The sequence below is a fragment of the Cyprinus carpio genome, chromosome A2 (genome assembly GCF_018340385.1).
Source record: "Cyprinus carpio isolate SPL01 chromosome A2, ASM1834038v1, whole genome shotgun sequence".
Lineage (NCBI taxonomy): Eukaryota > Metazoa > Chordata > Actinopteri > Cypriniformes > Cyprinidae > Cyprinus > Cyprinus carpio.
Window position 1 is genome coordinate 3,231,311 of NC_056573.1, and position 21,883 is coordinate 3,253,193.

A 21,883-nucleotide genomic window follows, 5' to 3' on the forward strand; every position below is an offset into this window, starting at 1 on the left:
CAAGCGCCAGTCTCCCCTTTTTTTCAAAATGCGATATATCCACTCAACCAATCACAGCGCACCATTCCACGCACTCTAGACAGTAATGGTTGCATTTGAATACATCCGTTATCCTAGTTTTCCTCATCTACTTTGTACTTTCTGATCAACAAACAATGGCTGCACGATAAATCGTATGTGATTGTCATGCACATCTCGTCAGTAAAGCCAGTTCTGTGATTAATATAGCCTACCGGTAAATCTCCATCACATGCTTTCAGATGGAGCAGCATTTAATACACAGAGCCATAGATCACTGACAAGCTACACTATATCGCGTTCATTAGATGAATCACATTCGATTATGAACATGATATTGCGTAGCTTGTCAGTATTAGTGTTTTTATTAATGTTTTTGTAATGTTTAATGTATTAATTAATGTTTTTGTTAATACAGCACATAGCACTAGTCAACTAAATGAATGTAACATGGTAATGATGAATGCACTTTTGGAAGTTGAATGTGAGGGAAATATCATTTTTTGGAATTTCTGTGTTCTAATGTGATGTTTTTCATGTTCTTGTTCATGATGAAATTTCCTTTTATTGCTGTAATTAATTTATAGCAGTAACAAGATGACCCGTTGAATTAATTTTGGAAGCGATTTTTAGTCCAGTGCCTGTATATAAGATTAGTATTGACCAAGTTCAAAGGCTGTCACATGTGGATCAACTTACTATGTTGTGTATTTTCATCAGTTTCAATATGAAAAATAACTTTCATATTGATTCAATGGATTTATTGCATTTTGAGAAAAAAAATGTATCATGGATTTATTGCATTTTGGGAAAAAAATAATAAAATGTTATAATAAATCTTTTTAAATTAAAATCTGGATTTGAATTTTTAATGTTATTATAACCTTAAGATGCTATGTGAAAGTTTGAAACAGAAAATAGTGTTTTTCATCTTGCCACTTTCTTGGTAAAGAAAACACATTTTTACTCAAATTAATCAAAATGAATATATAGTGTTTTGGAACCAAACTCTTCATTTACAGGATATAACCTCTTAAAACAGACCTTTGAAAAAGACAACCTTGAAGATTTCTACTGACTTGATGACAAAAACAAAATCATCGTGCATAAGCTCAAAAAGATTTGAGTTTAATTAAATATGACAAATAAACATTGAAGCCAGAAAATGCATTATGAGCCAACATTTAAAACATTCAGCGGCCTTCAATAATGAAGAAGCGTGGTGTATGACAAACCGATTCCTGTAGTATGTCAAGGGTTTACCTTCTTCTGCAGAAGACAGTGGAAGATGAAGATGAACATCCCTTGTAAAGTGTTGAAGATAGTGAAGAGGTACGCCATGATTACTGAAGAGTCGTTCAAGAAAAACAGGCCGAACAACCACGTCAGACAAACCAGACACAGCAGTGCAAAAGCACCAAACACCCAGGACCTGAAACCCACAGGATTACAGTCAGAAACACATTTCATAGGCTTTTTATAATCTACCCAGGCTCATTGGGAATGTGTGCCTCTACCTACATTTCTGCAAAACTCAAAAATCATATCTATTTATATGAATCTCTGCAGTTTCCAGTTAGAGGCAGTAAAACAACATTTATGTTACGTTAAAATAGCACGAGTGCATTTTTATATCACTTTTGCTAACACTAGGGTAGTTTTAAGGTTGGGTTTGGTGTAGGAGGCTTGTTATTTTCCAACACGATAGTTCATTATCTTTGTAGCGACGCTCACCGGACATTCGTGCCTGAAGCAACGTAATAAAAACGTGCCACGGTCACATACTGAACGCACGTTTTAGTGCCACTCGCTGGACATTTCCCTTTGAAACATGCAGTAAACTACATAACATCAGTATTTCACATATAGCAAGTATTTCCAATGAGCCCGGGTTGCTTTTGTGAGCAAACTCTCAGCAAAGAATGAGCCCGGGTTGCTTTTGTGAGCAAACTCTCAGCAAAGAGTTTAATAACTAATTTAATAATGACCTTCATAGCATCGAATATAATACTATGGAAGGCAACAGGTACCAAAAACTTTTTGGTTACCCACATTCTTCAAAATATATTCTTTTGTGTTCAGCAAAATAAATAAACTCATACAGAACGACTTGATGGAGAGTAATTGCTATTTTTAGGTGAACTATTCCTTTAATGTCAATTAACAGACGTTAGATTGCATTAGGTTTATGTGCGTTTGTGAATTAGTATAGGGCCGTTTTATGCATTAGTTAACCTCACTGACATCACGGTTGATTATAATGACAGCATCGGTGAGAGTGAAGAGCTCGAGAGTCAGTGAGGTCATGCTGAGCAAAACGCTGAGTTGATTTGAGAGGTATTGAGCTTATTTCCTCTCGGTCAGAGAGTTAATTTATTGCCTCTGATTGGCTATTGCATTCATGTGCTCCGTTTTACTCCCAATACACCAACACTAATGAATCATTAAATCTAACCAATTCAAAAGAATCATATATATATATATATAAAAAAAAAAAAAAAAACATTAATTTTATAAACTCAAGCCGTTCCTATGATAAGACCACCCAGATACACACGAGTGTATCGCTGGACTCTTTCCCATCAGAGATTCCAGACACTATTTCTGTGGATCAAATGTCTTGAACAGACGATCTCTTCAAATGGACACGTCAAGAGAAGATTTCACGGCCCCCAGATGCAAGTTTAAAAGTAATTACAATAAAACATCTTGCTCAGCATACCATTGTCCTGCTCATCTGGAAATATGCATTTAGTTCCCAAGGACAATGTTTATAAGAGTCAGACTGTGCTCTCACATTGCAAATGAATTAGTTAATAACACAGCGCTTGAAAAGTTAATGTTTTCTGTAATTATTCCCATAAACCCCAATTAGCTGTATTTGAGCATTAACATGTCGAGCTCCAGATGCAACCTCTACATCATGAACCGGTTCATTCAGCTAGTGCAACGGCCACACTGTTGTTATTAGCGTCTTGCCACTTTCAATAAAGCAATCAAGATGATAAGTTGCGACTGCAAAATAGCCGAGTTCTAAACATGAAAGCAAATGTCAGAACATAAAACTGTGCAGACAGCATGTACGACAGCACTGAAGACTGAGCTTACCGTATGCTTTCCAGTCGACTGGAATCAGGTTTCATAGACATTGAGTGCTTTACCATCTTGTACACGGTCACCACCAGAAAGATGAGATTGAGCTGTCGGAAAAGATAAAATATGCTGAGAAGACCACACAGCTTTCCCACAGTTCTTGGAAATCACGTTTGCAATTCATCATTCACTTGGCATATTTGTCAAATTTCATATTCACATTCCTAACGCACCATGTAACGATCTTCCTTGGGATCTGTGATCACCAGGCTATTAGACGACTAGCAATGGCATTAAAAAATAAAAATAAAGCACGGTTTATGTTGACTGATCTGAACTACGAAGCATAGCATTCAATAATTCATAAAGCAGACAGCAACTGCAAAAATGCAAGAATGCATGAACTCTGCTGGGAGTATGGTTTTATGCACAGACCATTTAAAAAGGGCTTGACAATTTTCTATTTTTAATAAATCTTAACATGACTATTAAAATAGGTCTCGAATGAGTACATGATTCAAGTCAGTACAGAAGCCTGTAAGAATGTTAATATTCCTCGAGGCATAAACTATCACCCAGAAAATAAAGTGCTACCATTTGTTCCTAATTCTGATTTTAAAGATTATCAGAGACAAACTGCGCATAGGCGCCTTCTCAGACGAGTATAAGTCATAACTTTGGCCCTGAAAATGTCCGATTGCTGGCAACAGCTTGTGTTTTTCTTCGCCGCCCTGAACATGGGAATGTAATTCAGGCTGACCAGAGAAGACCTCTTAAAGAAACATACTTCAGGAAACAAAAAATGAGTCCCAAAATAAAAAAAAGCATCATCTATTTTAAATATGTGCAACAAGAATAATTCAGTTGGTGGTGAAAGAAAAGTTATTTTGTCCACAAACCCCACCAAAATATCCTTCTATATAATAACAATACCCTAAAGAGTCTAAAATGGCATAAAAGTAAGTGGAAAACTTTTAAACTCTATTTTATTCCAACATGTGGGTCACATATTGACAACACAGCATTGAGTATTAACTGTGTGTATGAGTTAGTAAAGCACATGTTGTCAGTTTAGTATATTGTGCTTGACTTTAATCCAAAATGAGAAAACCTACATTACAAATAAGTGAGCACATTACAGCTTTGCATACAAGAGAATGAAAAACACACATTGGTTTATTTCTTGAAGGCGCACACACACAATGCAGCTAGAGAGAAAGAAAAAGAATAAGCCCTTTGAAAAGAAAAGCACGGAATTCTTTGCTTCGTCGATCATTAACACAAACCACATGTAAACACCAAAGAATTCAAGACAATTTTTCAGAGCCTTTCAAATATGGAGCGCCCCGCTCAAAAACAGAAAGAATTAGAGAAAGAGGGGGACTGGGGGAAATGAAGACATAGGAAAGCAAGCAAGAAAGAAAAAAAGGAAAATTTTAACAACTGCGAATGGCTGGTTTGAATCTATATATGCTCTGCATTTACTTTTGGCATTTAGGCAGTACTTTTGACTTGTTGGCTACTTCTATTTGTCTTATCCAAAGCTACTTACATACTGTATTATCCTGAATATGTCACATAAACATGTTGCAACTTGTATTCCAGAGCAACTTTTAGAAAGAAATAATAGTTTAGCAAACATCGCAGATGTGGAAATGTTTAGATTTGCTTTATTCCATTGGACTCCCTTTTTTTTGCAGGGGATTTGTTCAGATAAACTTTTATTTTCCTCTTTTCATTCGCTTTTAATCCTTATCTTCACATCCAACGTGGTAAAGCAGAAAACACTGTAGACCAGATATATTTTTACTCGTTAAAATGAGAGAAATCATTATGTTTTTCTAGTTCAGTAAATAACTTGTCGGTGAATTAGGCATTAATGGACGGCGTGTTTGTACAGGAATGTTTTCTTGTGGATTTCAGTTTTTATCTCTCCTCACGTTCAACTTTAATGGTTTGTTTTTCTTAGACAAGGTAAGGCATGTGAAGTTTATTTAGCGCATTTCCCACACACCGGCTTTAAAATCGTTTCGCCTTGGTGTTTGTAATGAATGCCACTGTAATTGGTTTAATTTATACTCATATTCTTAATCCTTGTATTGTATACAATATGACTATACAACCCATGTGATTTATCAGTGCTTTTTTTTTCCTCAACAATGCAATTCTGACCAGGTGCAACTTATTATCACATGAAAATATGAAAAATACGGTACAACGTAGACATTTTAATCAGTTCATGCATTCCCTGGGAATCAAAGTCAATGTTCTCTTGGTATTGCTATATGGTGTGCCTTTAACAATTATTTTGATTATGAATTAAATAAAAGTCCAATTTCATTTTCTGTATATAGTGAAAAAAACACTTGATTGTCATGCAAATGTCACACAAGATATTTTGAGATAAAGTGCCAAGCATTATGATAATGAGACTTTGAGGGAGAAAGTAATGTCATCTTGAAATAAATAAAGAAAGAAATGGTCCTACACAAAGGTTTTTAGTTTTGCTATTGGGGTAAAATGTGACCTAGATTTTATATCCACCCATTTGTGTTAAATTCCTGGTTACAGAAGGTGATCTCTGCGAGACGGGAGGAACATGGATGCATGAGGTGTAACTGTTTCTTGTTCTGAAGTATGTGCATGTATAAATTACACAGCACTCACTGCACACTTCAGTATCTTTCATTTAATTTCAGAAAATGATTTTTTTTTATACTTTTCATAGTGAAAAAGAAATTTTCACCAAGCAAAATTATGTCTATAGTGATGTCATAAGTCATATCAGTATAGTTACAACTTCATATATCCATAGGTCTAACAGATGAAGATATATATGAGATCAAGCCATGAGGTCAAAGGTAGTTCAAAGACACAGGTCAGGTGAAGGCTACAAAAACATCTGCTGCTTTGAAGCTTCCCAAGAGCACAGTGGCCTCAATAATTATTAAATGGAAGAAGTTGCACACTATAAATGGAAACTGACCAATGGGAGCAAAGTATACATTAATGACCAATCAAAATAAAACAGCATGAATTATCAACCAATGGGAAAGAAAGCATACATTACCAATAAAAAGTGTTTGAAGAGTATGATTTTTAATGTTTTTTTAAAGAATTCTCTTCAAAGACATTTCCATTGTTTTTGCTGTTTTTTGAATTAATTAAATAAATGCAGGCTTGGTGAGCAGAAGAGAACGCTTTAAAAAACATTAAAAGTCTTACTGTTCAGAAACTTTTGACTGGTTGTGTACATTACCAAGACATGCGATCAAAGCATGCATTCGGTTGGGTTCTGTCAAATACCTCAAGAAACTAGGGACACATCTTACAATTCAACACATAGCAAAGAACCACAACACCATGAAAACATGGCAATCGTGTGAAAGAAATCTCTCATCACTGGCCAACAGAAAGAACTACATTACTGTGCGTACACCTAAATAAAGGTATTCATGGGAAATGAGCAAAACTTACCATAATGATGAACGTAACCGGGCCAATGAAACTCCAAATGAAATGATTATCAACCCTCAACCAACAGCTGGAAAGAGGAAAAAAGAGAGAAATAACCACCATAGAAGCGATTACTTAAAACCATGAACACGCTGCAAAGTTTCGAGAGTGACAACCACTTTCATTGGAGGGAATGAACTCCCTAAATCAGCGTTTCCCAGCCCTGTTTCCAGAGGCACAACACATTTTGGATGTCTCCATTTTCTAACCCATCAATTTCAGGTCTTACACTATTGAGTCGAATCAGGTGTGTTTAATTAGGAAGAGTTTGAAATATGTACTGTTGGTGTGCCTCCAGAAAGAGTGTTGGGAAACACTGCCATAAATAATTGCTTTGTCTAATGGAAAGAAGACACTCAGGCTGCCACAAATTTTCTGAGGTTTGACAGCGATAACCACATTTTGGAACTTTAATTGGAGATTTCATTATATGGAGAGATCTAGCATTGGAAAAAGCATTAACGGTCAATTTGGATAATGTGTGCTTCATAAACCAATCACATTAAAGCCTTGGAGGCTCCCTTAAAGGGACGTCAATTTAGCTAACATGACATGATCAAAGATTATTGGATGTAAAATTGGACGGTATGACCAAAGCATTATGATGATAAAAATAATTTTATTTTCATAATACAGGTATTTAATTGTGTTTGATAGTGTTGTCATCACGTCAAAATTTCAGATGCCAATATCAAAATGTAATGATGAATTCAATACCGATTTGGTACCATAACAAAAACTAGCACTAATTTAGGTTAAAAATATTCTCAAGTTTGATCAAAGAAACATTACTCACGCTTTCCTCGTCCCATAGCTCTTATAGTCGATGGCTGCCGAAATGCCAACCACCACACAGGGGAACAGGTAGCCAGATGCGTAATAGTATTTTCGTCTAGAGAATTCACTCTCAAAGACCTCCACAAGCATGAGGAACAACTGAACGGCCTCCAAACACATCCAGGCAAATGTGGCAAGAAAGAAGAAATGCAGAACTCCAGCAATCACAGAGCACACAATCTGAGAGGAAAGACAGAGGAGTTTAGTCTTCGAAGCTGTTTTTATAAGAACAGCTTTGTTTATAAGAATTGTATTCACCCAAAATTATTTGAGTTAAAACAAAATCATCAATCATCAAAAACCTTTAACAAAGGGCTAGGCAATCCTAAACCATAAACTAAAAAGTAAGGTCCCAAAATGGGTTTTTCACAGCGATGCCACAGAATAACCATTTTGGGTTCCCCAAAGAACCTTTCTTAAAATAACCATTTTTCTTAATGTGAAGAACATTTTATTAATATTAAGAACATTTTTCCACTGTTTTCTAAGGGAAAGATTCCTTATTAATATTAAGAACATTTTTCCACTGTTTTCTAAGGGAAATAAAATAACAAAAAGATTCTTCATGAGAACGATTTTTAATGTTTTTTAAAGGATTCTCTTCAATGTTTTTTTGAATTAATTAAATAAATGCTGGTGAGCAGAAGACAGCTTTAAAAAAACATTAAAATAACTGTTCAGAAACGTTTGATTGGTCACAACCAAACCTCAAAGCCTATTCGGTTGGGTTTCAAATACCTCAAGAAACATTAAAAGATGGGAAAAAGGCAGATGGCTTAACTAGGGTCGATGCCTAAAAATAAGCCCTTTTACACAACCCCACCCAACGAAATAAGCCCTTTTCACACCAACCCCCCTCCCCCCCACACACACACCCACCCCAAGAGTGATTAAAACATTCACACGTACTACAAAAGCATGTTGATGCCCACAAGAAACAGAAGCTCTGCGATGAAGAGGTTGATGCAGAGGTTCTTGTGGATGGTGTTGCGATCGCTCTGGAGGCCACGGAAGAAGCAGAAGGTGAAGATGCTAATGGCAAGGCAGACAAGTGAAACGGCGATGCCCATTCGTGTGATAACTGTCAGCAGGAACTCGTGAACGCTTCCCACACCTTAAAAATAAAACATTTGCATTTCCAATTACTTGACTTGAACATGTCACTTGTCATAATTTAATCCTTGGCAATTACCTTTCTGTTGTGTTTTTTGAATGTGTAGAGACTAACCGTAACCTCTAAAAAGAAAATGCAAAAAAGATCTTACACTGTATACATCTGCTGGACACATACAGTGGCCATTCGCTTAATTATCATTCACATAATTAGCAACAAAATGCTGTTGAAACTGTAATGTCAATGCACTGCAGTGATCACTTCCAGTAGAGACAGCTATTGATTCAAATGGAAGCTTGTGTCTGGTATAGACCGAGTGTTTGACAGCAGACATTTCAAATCAGAATGTCCTAACTATCTAGCATTTGAAAAATCTATCTTATGCCTTTGTTTACACGTAAGCATCAATACAGAGCATTTTTAAAAGAAGCTAAAGACATTTTACCACTGACAGGTTCTGTTTATACATCTTCTAAACAACAGCAGCAACAACAAAATGATAAGTTTACTGAAAAGGCTGTACGCATTAATGATCTGATGCGGGGCAGAAGGTTAAAGGATTTTATTGAGACACCTCGTCAGGTGTGTACCTCAGCATCCTTTGGGTGTTTTCAGTACTCATAATACACCCTCTCATGAGGTAGGCCCACCACAGTCTCTTCAGACCCTGATGTGTGCCCTACAGCCAGTCGTTCTTGATATCTAGTTAATCAATGTTTCTTGATGTTCAGCTGTTTCTCTGAGTGCAAGACTGCCATTATGCAATGATTAGCACTGCGAGGAGCACCAACTAGTTTAACAAGCAGTGGGCTGTTTAGGTTTGGGTGTATGTCTCCTTGCCACGTTTTGGTTTCTTATGGTGCTCAATTATTGGTCCAGGTGGTCCTTACTTTTCAGCCGTAGTCAATGACTGCTCCGAGTGCACGACTGACATGATGCAAAGATTAAAGGGCCGTTCACACGAACGGTAACTATAAAGATAACTATACACTAGCGTAAGGAGCAAGCGCATCTAGTTTAAACGAGCAGTTACAACAGGGTGATCTGAGGGCTGTCAATTTTTTATCGTTCATCCAAAAGTGACATTGCGTTATAGTTGTGGTGTGGACGCTGCTGTTCTTTAATACTGAAAACGATTTTAGAACTATATCTTTATCGTTATCTTTATAGTCGTTTCCCAAAAACATTGCAAGCCTAAGTAGATCATAGACCCATTCCCACCAATGGTCTGTACAATCAACTGATCCCACTATGCTTTTGAGAAATGCAGCCCTAGTCTCTTATGGTCTTATGGTCAATTGGTGGTCCAGGTGGTCTCCTTCCTTTTTAGCCATAGTCAATGATTGCTTTGCTCCGTGGGCTCTGTGAAAGCCTTTACTGTCTGCCTGCTGGACTGTCCTCTAATTCTCAGTACCCTCAGGAGCTTTGCTGTGGAATAGGGGATGGATCCCTTGTATCTCAACTCAACTTGGCACACCTTGATGTTCCAGTCTCAGATCTCTGCTTCTGCTGTGAGGTTGGCATGGCATTATCATGTACCTCGTCCACAGTGTCCTCCTAAAGAACTTGGACAATGAAGACATATTGCTGTAATCCGGACCAGAGAACAAGATTGGACCTCAGGCATTGGCCATGGGAAATGTAAGTTTCTGGTCTAGGTCAATGTGCATCTTCTAGTCCCTGGTGGCATCCAGTGGGCCAGCCTTAGGAAGCAAGGTGTCTGCTTTTCCTTCTCTCCATCTCGAAGCAAAGATTTTAGAAATAGTTGGGTTGACTGGGCATTCTGTGGCATAGCATTGGTTGCTGTTCTTTGTCCTTAGTCCAGTTTAGGTTTATGAGAGAAGGAAGAACCTCATCTGAAAACTCATTCTATCTTCCACCATATTCAGCAGGTCTTCGCAGGAAGTTATTTTCTTCTCAATACCCTCCCATCTCATCCAGCGGTCTTGCTTGGTTTGAGATATGGATTTAGCGATTCTAGACTTCTTCTTGATTGGTGCAACTCCTCCACCACAAGTTGTCAGCTGGTGTTGGCATTTTACAAGGTGGGCTTGCTTGTTCCTTGCCCAAAAGCCTTTCTTCCATGTTGTACCTAGCCTACATTATCCCAATGTCACGGAGTGGTTTTGCATCTGCTGATGGTGGACTGCATTTGCTTCCATTACTAGGGATAGAGCGGGACTGCTTGAGTATCATGTCTAACCTAACTTTAGCACATTTGTATTCCTCCATAAGGCTCGTAATTGGGAGTGAAAGAACCCTGTTTCCATACAGTCCTATCCTGATGACATATCTTGGTAATCCGAGCCACTTCTCATATGTGAGCTAATCAAACACTAGCTTGCTGAAAGGGCGACTTCGAACAAGGTAATTGGCCAGAAAGACAGGGCAGCTGCAACTCTGGTGCTTCCAATTTGGACTGTTGCCCTTTCTTTCCTATTAGAGCAGTACTGTTGATGCGCTCGAGGCCAGCGATTATATCCTCCCTCATTTGTTGTACACGCGTGTTGTTTAGGTTTACATCAGACTAGCATCCAAGGCTTTTAATTGGCACCTCCAGCACTGTAGGCACTGGTTCAACTATTGGTTGGATTTGTTCAAACTATGAAAATAATGTGATATTTACTTGGCTTGAATTCCATTTGTAAAATCAATGGTTTCCATTTCTCTACCTTACTAACAACACAACTTTGACACTCTAGTAAGTACAGTACTTCCAATAAAGATTTTTTTTCAGGAGCACATCAAATCGTGTGCATCATGATTATATCGTATAAAGAAAATATTTAGTGTTGTGATTCCTGACATCTGTTTCTCTTTTGATGTGATCTGAGAGCTAAAGCTTGAAGACTGCATCCTTATTTGCTTTCAATGTATTTTGGGTCAAAATCTGCTAAGGGGTTATAATGGAACAACGGTTTTATAAAGTGATATTTACAACAGCATCTACATTTTCATGCATTTAAGTACACAAATTTTGCTTAAAGACATTCTTTTATTGGTAAAAAAAAAAATAAAAAAATTTTGGTAACACTTTCTATGTAGCCCATTTTTATCATAATAAAGTTTTTTTTTCAGGAGCACATCAAATCGTGTGCATCATGATTATAATGTATAAAGAAAAAGCTTTAGTAGGAAGGGAATCATTTTTTAATATTCCAGATTTAACAGGACAAAACACAATATCTATGTAATATGTTAAATATGATTCTGCTGTCATAATGTGTATATATATTCATCCACAGCTGCAGTTGCAGTGCTTAGGTAAGTTTGTGGAGAGAAGACCATGTAAGTAGTTGCACCACAAAACCAATAATTTCCACATTCATTACAGCTTAAATGACTGCTATGCAATCATATCATATAATGTTTGGTGCCATCAGTCAATTACTATTGATATGTCATACTGACATAATTGCATTGTTCCCAGAAACCTAAAAGTGACACAAGAGATTCATTCATCAAAGTAGATTAAAAACTATATTAAGAAAGTGCCGCAATATATTCATTTGTTCTCTTGTAGAGATAAGTTGCTGTGAAGAACACAAATTATATCCAGTGTATTCTACTGTATCAGCGGAAGATATTATATTCTAGAAAATGGGCTCTGAAGAGCAGCTGGTGACTTATAATTACTAATTGAAGTAGGGTTGCAAAGGGATGGGAAGTTTCCAGTAAATTTCCTAAAACTTTCCAAAAATTTCTGAAATTTTCCCAAAAATCCTAGAATGTTCCCAAAATTTAACATAAGTTTTCTGCTTCTTTGCAACCCTAAACTGAAGTATATGTTATTTTCCTCTACCGGACAGACGCAGGTCTAGGAGCGACTGATACTCACCGCGTGTGCATCTCGATGGACCATCAGGATTGCAAAGTTAGTCAGGTGGCTGCAGGAGCAAGTGGTGTGAGTCTTGTTTGTCGCGAGGAGTTTGCAGCCTTGTGTTGACCAGTATCCCGTCATGCTCCGCTCAGAATAGTTCCAAAATGAGCAGTTTGGATTGAAGTAGTTCTCAGTCTGATAAATGAGAAACATGTCATTTTCTTTTCCTAAATATGTCAGGTGACATCTGCAAGGTTTTCAGATTTAAACCTTTTATACCCAAGCATTATGTTTTCCTTGATCAACAATCTCTATTAATAAACCAGGCTGATTGACAAGAATGTTCTTTGCTTTTGTTTAGCAAGGCTCTAATTTTAACTCAATACTAAAGAGACTAAAATGTCCTCTCGATATCCAAAATATCCTGATATCAAAAAAGGGAGGAGAAAAATATATTCCTCTACAAGAGCTTCTCTTTTAAAATGATTTTTTTTGTCCAATGTTTTACTTTATGACTAAATATCAAATAAAATAATAAAAAAGATGATATAACTAAGACTAAATTGAACAGCTGAAAAATGTAAGAAAACTTTTAACCAACTTCATGCAATTGAAAAATGTCAGACCTGGTCTAGTCCAGCTTAACCCCATTATTAATGCAGTTTCATAGCATTCATAGATGCTTCAATAAATAACATCATCATTTAAAAACTGTATTTTGTGCTTACTTTGATTTATGTTAGATTGTGTTTTCATTTCTGAAACACTTTTTCACAGCACAGTATTCAAAAAGGCAAAATATCTAAACATAAAACACCAAAAAAAGTCTTTAATTAAGCATTTAAGTTCTCACATCCAAATGCGCCAGAGTGAAGATGAGTGGTTCGGACACAAAGACGCGGCTGGATTCTTTGTTGATGGAGGCGGAGAGGATGTGGGAGTTGATGGTCAGGCTGTGGTTTCTGACTCCGTCTTCTCCCATCAGCCTCACCGTAGCGTTCTCCGTACTGAGGAAATGCCCCAAGTGCTTATAAAGGACAAAAACCAACTTGGCAACACCTGAGCAAGGATAAATGATAGGAGAAGACCATTAGTACTTGCTGGATTTAGATAGAAAAATATCTTTAAATGGCCTTAGGGTCATCATAAAACATCTATGACATGTTTTTCTTATTTTGAACTTTCTCTTTCAGGTTAAGTGGAGCAACAGATTGAAGGGAACACTGTCGAGCACTTTAGATCTTACAAGCATGTTTTTGCTAGCAACCAGAGTAACAACATGTGGAAGAATATTCAGTGGTGCCCTTGAGTACTGACATTTGTTACAGCTACAGCAATACAAGAAAGCATGCAATGCATGTAAAGCTTGCAATGCACTGACTAAGTACTTATGTAGAGTGTTAATGCCTTCATTATGTCCTACAGATCCGGACTTTATTAACTGAGCATCTGAAGTGCTTCCATTAGAGCATTTAAAATGATTATAACCTTGCTTTTATTTACCGTTTTTACTGTTTAGCTTGACCATGTTTGCGGAGAGCTGAATCGTGGCTCCTCTTTTGCTGTTCTGTGGAAACCTGAAGTCCTGAATTTGGCCGTCAGTGCTCAACACGTACACGTCCAACACTGAATGAAGAAAGAAAGCAGAAAGAAACGTGCCATTTGGTGTTTGTTTGTTTTTGTCGAGTCAGTGGCAGTTGCATGAATTGCTTCTCACATTCAGGTTCTCGCATTCTTCTGCCAGATGGAAATGAAGGACTGTTTCATCAAGCCAATGTGAGGTAATTTAATTAAAACGAGACATTGTGCACATAAAAGAGAGCGAACTGAGAAGATGGTTTCAAAGTTTTCTAATGCACCTCAGGCCAACTAACCCTGCAAAGCTGTATTTGTCCCGCATCATATCATTTTCAAATGAGAGGCGGAGAACAAAAAAGTGTATTGTATAATGTAAGCAGAAAATGTTTTCTCTTTTACAATGAACACTGTTCTCAAGAAAATTAACTTCTTCATTACCTTATATTAAAATCAGCGCTTTTAACTGAAAGATGAGACTTGAGTGTTGTGATTCCAGACATCCGTTTCTCTTTTGATGTGATCTGAGAGCTAAAGCTTGAAGACTGCATCCTTATTTGCTTTCAATGTATTTTGGGTCAAAATCTGCTAAGGGGTAAGAATGGAACAACGGTTTTATAAAGTGATATTTACTGTACAACAGCATCTACATTTTCATGCATTTAAGTACACAAATTTTGCTTAAAGACTTTCTTTTATTGGTTAAAAAATAAAAAAAATTTTGGTAACAGTTTCTATGAAGCCCATATTTATAATACCTTAAGAGATAATTCTTAATGCATTATAACAAATCCATAATGTATTATAAAAACCTTACAATATGTTGTTATCATTTCATGAGTAATCATAACAACAGTTTTAATGCATTATAATATTTACTTATTTGTGGTTATAGCTTTTAATATTATGATGATTTATAATACACACTGAACACAATGCATCCACTTAACTCACAATGGATTATACTGTATTTCCCATAGTTATAATGTATTACAAGTCTCATACCTTGCCATTGTTAACTTGATACTTTACTTGAAGCAGACAAAGACCACTTATAAATAATAATAGCAACAACAATGACAACAACAACAGCAATAATAATAATATTTTTGTTCTTAACCATAAGATCACATATCTGATCAGATGGATGTGTAATATGGCACATTTGATTTTAACTATATTTATTGCAAAATCAGTAAGATACTGTACAGATCTTAAATAAATAATGTCAAATATGAGACTTATAATACATTATAAATTAAGTGGATTTAACATGGTGTTTATTGCATGTTAGAAATAATCATACTCATAAAAATTATAACCACAAATAAGTTTTATAATGTATTATAATTATTGTTATGAAACAACATAAGTTTTTTTTTATAATGCATTATGCATTCATTATAGTGCCTTATAATAAAAATTATGTTTTATAATGTATTATAATTATTGTTATGAAACAACATAGGGTCTTTGTACCATTAAAACGTCCTGCTTCATAGCTTAAGAGTCCTCCCCATTATAACCGAAATTTATTTAATCAAGCTCTAAATACAGCTTTTTGGATCCATGGTAGAAGTGACGTCACGGTGCCCAAGTGACGTTCCAACCATTTGCATATGACCGCCTCCAGCACAAACAACTACGCTCATTTCGTATCGTTGTCGCGCCCGCGCGCCTCACAAACTTTCAGCGACGGACAGCGAGTGGGTCTGTGTACAAAAATTCATGCCACGCAGATGTGCTCAAACATATAATGTTTTATCGTTGCAAGAGCCATCGCTTCGAATGCATCACCCGTACCAAACATTACGCTCAATCCAAAATGTTCTGGCTGGGGGATTTTAATATTGATCCATAGGCACTGTTGTTAGCCAATCATAACAAGGGGCGTTAACACTGAACTCTTAAAGGGGAAACAAACAAAAAACAGACTGTTTGAATCAAAGGATGAGAAACAGGGTGAGAAAATGCATAATTCATTACATTTTAAAAAGTAAAAAAAAAAAAAAAAAAAAAATATAGTAATACTATAATTGCACCTAGGGGACATAATAATAAAATAAAAAAAACCATGTCATGACCCCTTTAAGAATCCTTATAATGTGTTATAATATGGCTTCATAGAAAGTGTTTTTTTTTTTTTTTATCAATGAATGGTCATGTTCATAGAAAGTGTTACCAAACTTTTTTTTATTTTTTTTTTTAAAGTCAATGAATTTGCAACAATGTAACATTTTTGAAAATCCAGATTTTTTTGTGTTTGAGTAACGATATTTTATTTTGTAAATGAGTATAATTTATTTGTTATGTAAAACTGATAAGTGATTTTCATAAAGTCTTAGTGACAATTCATAATAAGGTTACATCTGTTAACATGAACTAACAATTAAAACACTTGTAAAGCATTTATTAATCTCAGTTAATATTAATTTCAACATTTACTAATGCATTATTCAAATCCAAAGTTATATCTGTTATATCTATATTAATGAATGGTCATGAACTAACATAATTAATTTTTAATTCAATTTTTTATTAATTTCAACATTAAGCGGGATTGCTCATTGTTAGTTAATGCTGTTAACATTAGTTAGGTATTAGTTAAGATTAACTCATGAATCTTGCTGTAAAGTATTACAGTTGGTCAAAATATTAAGGCAATTAACAGAGTTAAAAGTTTTTTCTTTTCTTTTCATGATTTGTTACATTTAACTATCGCTTTGCAGATTTTGAGACATAAAAATAAGCGGGAAATCTTTTTCTGACATTTATTATTTTGTTATTTTTTTATATCGCTTTGAATGTTTTGATAAGTGATATTGAAGATGTTCAGAGGCAAGGTTAAAAGGAAAAAGCCTGCAGTAACCCAGAGGCCTGTACAGTGAAATGACAGATGAGCGCACAAAGCTGACTTATATGAATGAGATCACATTACTAATAAATTCCACTGGCAGGGGCCTGGGCTGGATCCTCTCAACATCTGAATGGTTAAAGTCGCCACATGCTGAGACCGGAGCTAAGTCTATTTGGTTTCAGCACTTTCACAGTGATGAATGCATTCATGAAATATTACAGAACAGAACAATATCCACCTATTTACATGCACTCGAGACGCCAGCTGTACCTAATTCATCACATTTTTGATTACGCTATGGATTCCACTCCCGATGCCAACAAGCACTTCCTTCATAAATGTTTTTCACTTATGCAGCAGTTCTAATTGTTGGTGTTTTAAATCGAAAACTGCCTTCTGTTTTACAATCAACCATTTTTGTTATTTTGAAAATAATCATAAAAATGAATCGATTTAAACTCAAGTTGCTCACTATAGTCTCCTCAAGAAGTTTTATACATTTGTCTACATCCAACATGTGTAACGGTTCACACTGCTGTGCTCTTCACAAGTGTCTCGGAGACGCTGCAACACTTCTCATGGATTTAGACTGTATCAGCTTTTTCTGGTTTATTCACAGACGGTGAAATCAGATCTCTGCGTGCATCATACCGTCTGTTGTTGGATTCCCCGTGCACACAAAAATCCAATTGGATTATTTATGCATTTATCAGACGCTTTTATCCAAAGCGACTTACAGTGCATTCAGGCTATCAATTTTTACCTATCATGTGTTCCCGGGGAATCGAACCCCCAACCTTGCCCTTCATAATGCAATGCTCTACCACTTGAGCTACAGATTGATTATAAAATTAATTGCACAAGGAAATGTAAATTTATATTTCCTACTGGCACACTGTCTGAAAAACATGTGCAGGTGAAAATCTAACATGCCTAAGACACAGTACTGGATACAAAAATAAAAACCTTCCACTTTAACATACAATAAAAAGATTTAAACTGGACATTAAAATTTCATTCGTTCAGCCATCAACGGCTCGAGTGCCTGCATCATTCACTGCCTGGAGATTCTCATATCTGTGGCTGTAAACAGCTATCAGAGCAATGATTTCTCGAGCCCAGATCGAATCTGCCGGGAAAGGTTCTCTAAATTAAGAGTTGCGTGGTCTTTTCTTCTCTTTCCATGGACTCATCAGGAAAGCTGATATCTGCAGAGATGGACGCGTGTGGCAGCAAAACAGTGTTGGTTACTCTCATTCAAAGCACTGTTGTAACCTAAAGGCAAGTCACACTGCCCACAAAAACATTCAATAGGACCTCGCTTAGTTATTTTAACACATCTGATGAACATTAAATCCAGTAAACCTACGATAACCTTCATGTACAAAACCAAGAGGCAAAATGCTTTGATAAAATGCATTTTTATGAGCCATTAACATCTATTGATTGAAAAGCGTACTTTTGCAGAGCTCTCCAGCTGCAGAGGGCTACAGAAAGCCATTAAAAACATTCCTGCTCAGTTTAAATTCATACATAATTATACTCAAAAGAGCTGAAGAAGATACATGAGTGCATCTGTTACTGCGAGACCTGCTGAAGTTCTTCTGCTGCTTCAGTATGTTGGATCTGCATCCGTCTATTATGCTAGTTGCCTGATTTATTATCAATGCATCTGCTCTCTGTACTATTTCTTTACCTCTGAGGATCTGCAGCTCGATATGCCTGATTCAGATACTTAACTCTTCCAGCCGCACTGCAGCAGTGTACAAAACACTACATCCGTTTGCCAAACGTTCTACCTTCAGCACAATGTCAACAAGAAAAACGTTCTACCTTCAGCACAATGTCAACAAGACTAAAAAAATAAAATAATATCACGTAGGATCGGTGAACAGATTTTTAAATCGACGATCCACAAGAGGGTGCAATAATAAATATAAAACCAACAGAACCATGCTATGCATTAAGTGCATTAAACAATAAAATCAAAAGATTTAATCTAAGATCTCAGGCCAGTTCCAGTGATATTTCTTAAAGCTGTCTTTAGTCGTTTAGTCACTACTTCAACGTCATATATAACAGTCAATTTTACTCTCACTAAAACAGCACCTTATTTTAATGGATCAAAATAATATTCAAGTTGACAAGAAAGTGTCAAATTAAACTTTCAAATATTTTATTTAAATGTTTAGTTTATTTTTTTGAATCAATAGTTTTGATTTTGCTAGGTTTTGCTACATTTATTTGGTTATAAATTCAGTAAAAACAGAAATATTATTGCAAACTTAAAAGAACTGTTTAGTATTTTAGTATATTTTAAAATGCTATTTATTCTTGTGATTAAAGTTGTATTTTCAGCATCATTTCACCAGTCTTCAGTGTCACATGATCTTCAGAAAATCTTTACTGAGTCTTAATTTAATTTGCTTCTTTTACTGATTAAAAGTAAACAATAAATAAATAAATGTTTATTATTTTTTCAGCATCATTTCACCAGTCATTTATTTAGTTTGTTGTTTGTTATTGCTTTATTGTGTTATTAGAGTACAAACTCTGGTGTTGTAAGCATTGTTTATTTTGTTTCTTTAAGGTTTTTTATTTGATTTCTTTACAGATTTGGTTAAATGTATAAACTGTCACTTCTGGCTAAAAAATACATCCATAATAATCCTTCTCCAGTGAAAAATCCAGCCACATGTTTGTTTAGAGCTGTTTAAACGCTGCTTGATCCGTGCAGATTTCTCACCTGATTCAGACCAGAACACTTTTTCACTGGAGAAAGCAATATTATGGATAGAGAGTTAAAAATGTACGTCTTGATGCTGGATTTGTTTCATCTTTTGTCTTCTCCAGATGTTAACTGATGGACTGGAGTGCTGTGGATTACTTGTGGATTATTGTGATGTTTTTATCAGCTGTTTGGACTCTCATTCTGACGGCACCCATTCACTGCAGAGCATCCATTGCTGAGACACTGATGCAGTGCTACATTTCTACAAACCTGATGAAGAAACAACAAACTCATCCTGATCTTGGATGGAATGAGGGTGAGCACGTTTTTTGGAAAATGTTCATTTTTGGGTGCACCCATTCACTGCAGAGCATTGGTTTATGCCAGTTCGGCCAGTTTATGTGAAATGACCTTTCCACCTCTTCCAAGCATTCCTACCAATTCTGTTTCCTTCCGCTCAGGTTTTCATAAGCAAACATCACTCCTAAAAAAAATCTCCATCGGTCATTAAGCGTCAGGTCAGACACGTGGCTCGACGAAACATCATTTACATCAAAAGTTGCCGGTTAGGATGAAAGCACTCACTGATGTTCTCGGCAGGCACTCTGACGACTGCGGGCTCGATCAGGTTGTCTGCAAGGACAAAGGCTCCTTCCTCCAGGGTATCGAGTAACATCGTGGCAGCATGTGTTTGCTCTGTGGAATTCATGTCCTCCCAGGATTTAAGGGCTTCTGGCCTCAGGAGGTTGTCAACCGTGTCCACAATGGCCTGTAACCATGGAAACAAGAGAAATGACAAGTGCTTGATACGTTTCCTTCGCTTTCCCTGGAAAAAAAAAAAAGGATCCAGCACAAGGAATACACCGGAGGAAAGAGAAGCGGATGAGACTTGTGACACGCAGCAACTATAATGGGAAATGAAACACTGTAGCGCGCTTCGTGCAAAACAGTTCAACAGTTAATGTGCTGTGTGTGTTTATGCTCACCTTAGGGATCGCCGGGATTGTAAGTTCTGAAAAAACATTCTTATCCAGTTCCATATCCAATAAATAATTTCCAAACAGTTTCTATAGCTCTCTAAAGATCGAGTTTCTCTGCTTTCACTAAACTGGATATAAGAGTCCACTGGGTTTCCCACACCAACCTACTTGATTGTCATATTAAATTTCCTGCTGGGGATCAATAATATATGCATTCCTGTCTGTAACAAGATCTAACTGTCAAGCTGTCCAAAAAATAAAAAAAATAAATAAAATAGAATAAAAAAAAATTCATCACTGGACTGGAAGTGGCTTTCGTATTATAGAAAGACTCCAGAAAAGGGATGTTTCCACTGGTATACATTTCATTTGCATTGGTCTTAACCAGGAGACAATTCAATTAAGGAAACCAGAGGCGACTGCAGGGCTTTTGGGTTTAAAGGAGGATTTAAACCTTGTAAAGTCTGACATATGAAATGATACTCAGGAAAAAAAATCTAATTAAAAAGGAATAATTTACTGAAGACTTCAGATAAAACAAAAAAAAAACAAAGGTTTTTGCATTTCATATTTGTGTGTCATATTTGATCCATCAGGCTTTTATGGCTCAGATACAGTGAGAACACGGAGGAAAAACAGCTCAGTTTTATTCAGAGGCCCAAACTGAGCAAAAACATGCAATTTGGTGCAGATGCTGATGTTTATAAGAAATGATGAAACTGTGATGCCTGAAATGTAAATCAATGAGATCTTTGTAACATTATAGCAGATACTTGCATTAAATGATATAAATATCAGTCGCCACTCTATATCTCCAATCTTAGAAAGATGAGATTTAAATGATCCAAACATATGATGCATGCAATACAATGATGATTGAGAGAAACAAAACGATGTCTGGAGAATCAAGCAAACCTAAGCTCCTTCAGTCCAGTAAGTGCTCATCTTGAAATATTACTAACAGTTACTCTTATGATTACTTTAGTAAAGATTTAACAGCAACAAAGAAACCCGCAGCACCAGCTGACGGCGGAGATTTGTACAATTATACTAGAAGACCTTTTACTCACTAAAAAAAGTGTTTCTATCGATCAGATGTTTATAATTTCAAACATTCAAAAACATTCTTTTGTTCAGTGTTTAAAAGTTTCAGATTTCATGAATAAAACATTTGTGAGGATTGTTTGTTTAAGCCATTCTCATGTAAATCATAACGTTCAATCCAAAGCATTAATTTATGTAAGAATGTTTTTTTTTTACAGTTTACACAGAAATTCATCATAAATGTGGCCCTTTTCCTCCTTACTTTAAATATTTAAATTTCAGCTTAAATGTTATGTTG

The 21,883-nt window shown here is 36.1% G+C and overlaps 1 protein-coding gene across 1 annotated transcript in view; it reads right to left on the minus strand.

Annotated features, from left to right (window-relative positions):
• The window catches only part of LOC109100010 (adhesion G protein-coupled receptor L2-like), a 70,706-nt gene that overhangs the window by 12,194 nt on the left and 36,629 nt on the right, over positions 1-21,883 (minus strand). Inside the window, exons 7-16 of the mRNA XM_042714101.1 lie at positions 20,147-20,330; positions 13,902-14,024; positions 13,252-13,457; positions 12,417-12,593; positions 8,377-8,579; positions 8,180-8,202; positions 7,424-7,697; positions 6,589-6,655; positions 3,127-3,218; positions 1,282-1,450 (exon numbers count right to left, since the gene is read on the minus strand). Of these exons, the coding sequence (XP_042570035.1) occupies positions 1,282-1,450; positions 3,127-3,218; positions 6,589-6,655; positions 7,424-7,697; positions 8,180-8,202; positions 8,377-8,579; positions 12,417-12,593; positions 13,252-13,457; positions 13,902-14,024; positions 20,147-20,330 (1,518 nt within the window). The remainder of the gene's footprint in view (positions 1-1,281; positions 1,451-3,126; positions 3,219-6,588; positions 6,656-7,423; positions 7,698-8,179; positions 8,203-8,376; positions 8,580-12,416; positions 12,594-13,251; positions 13,458-13,901; positions 14,025-20,146; positions 20,331-21,883) is intronic.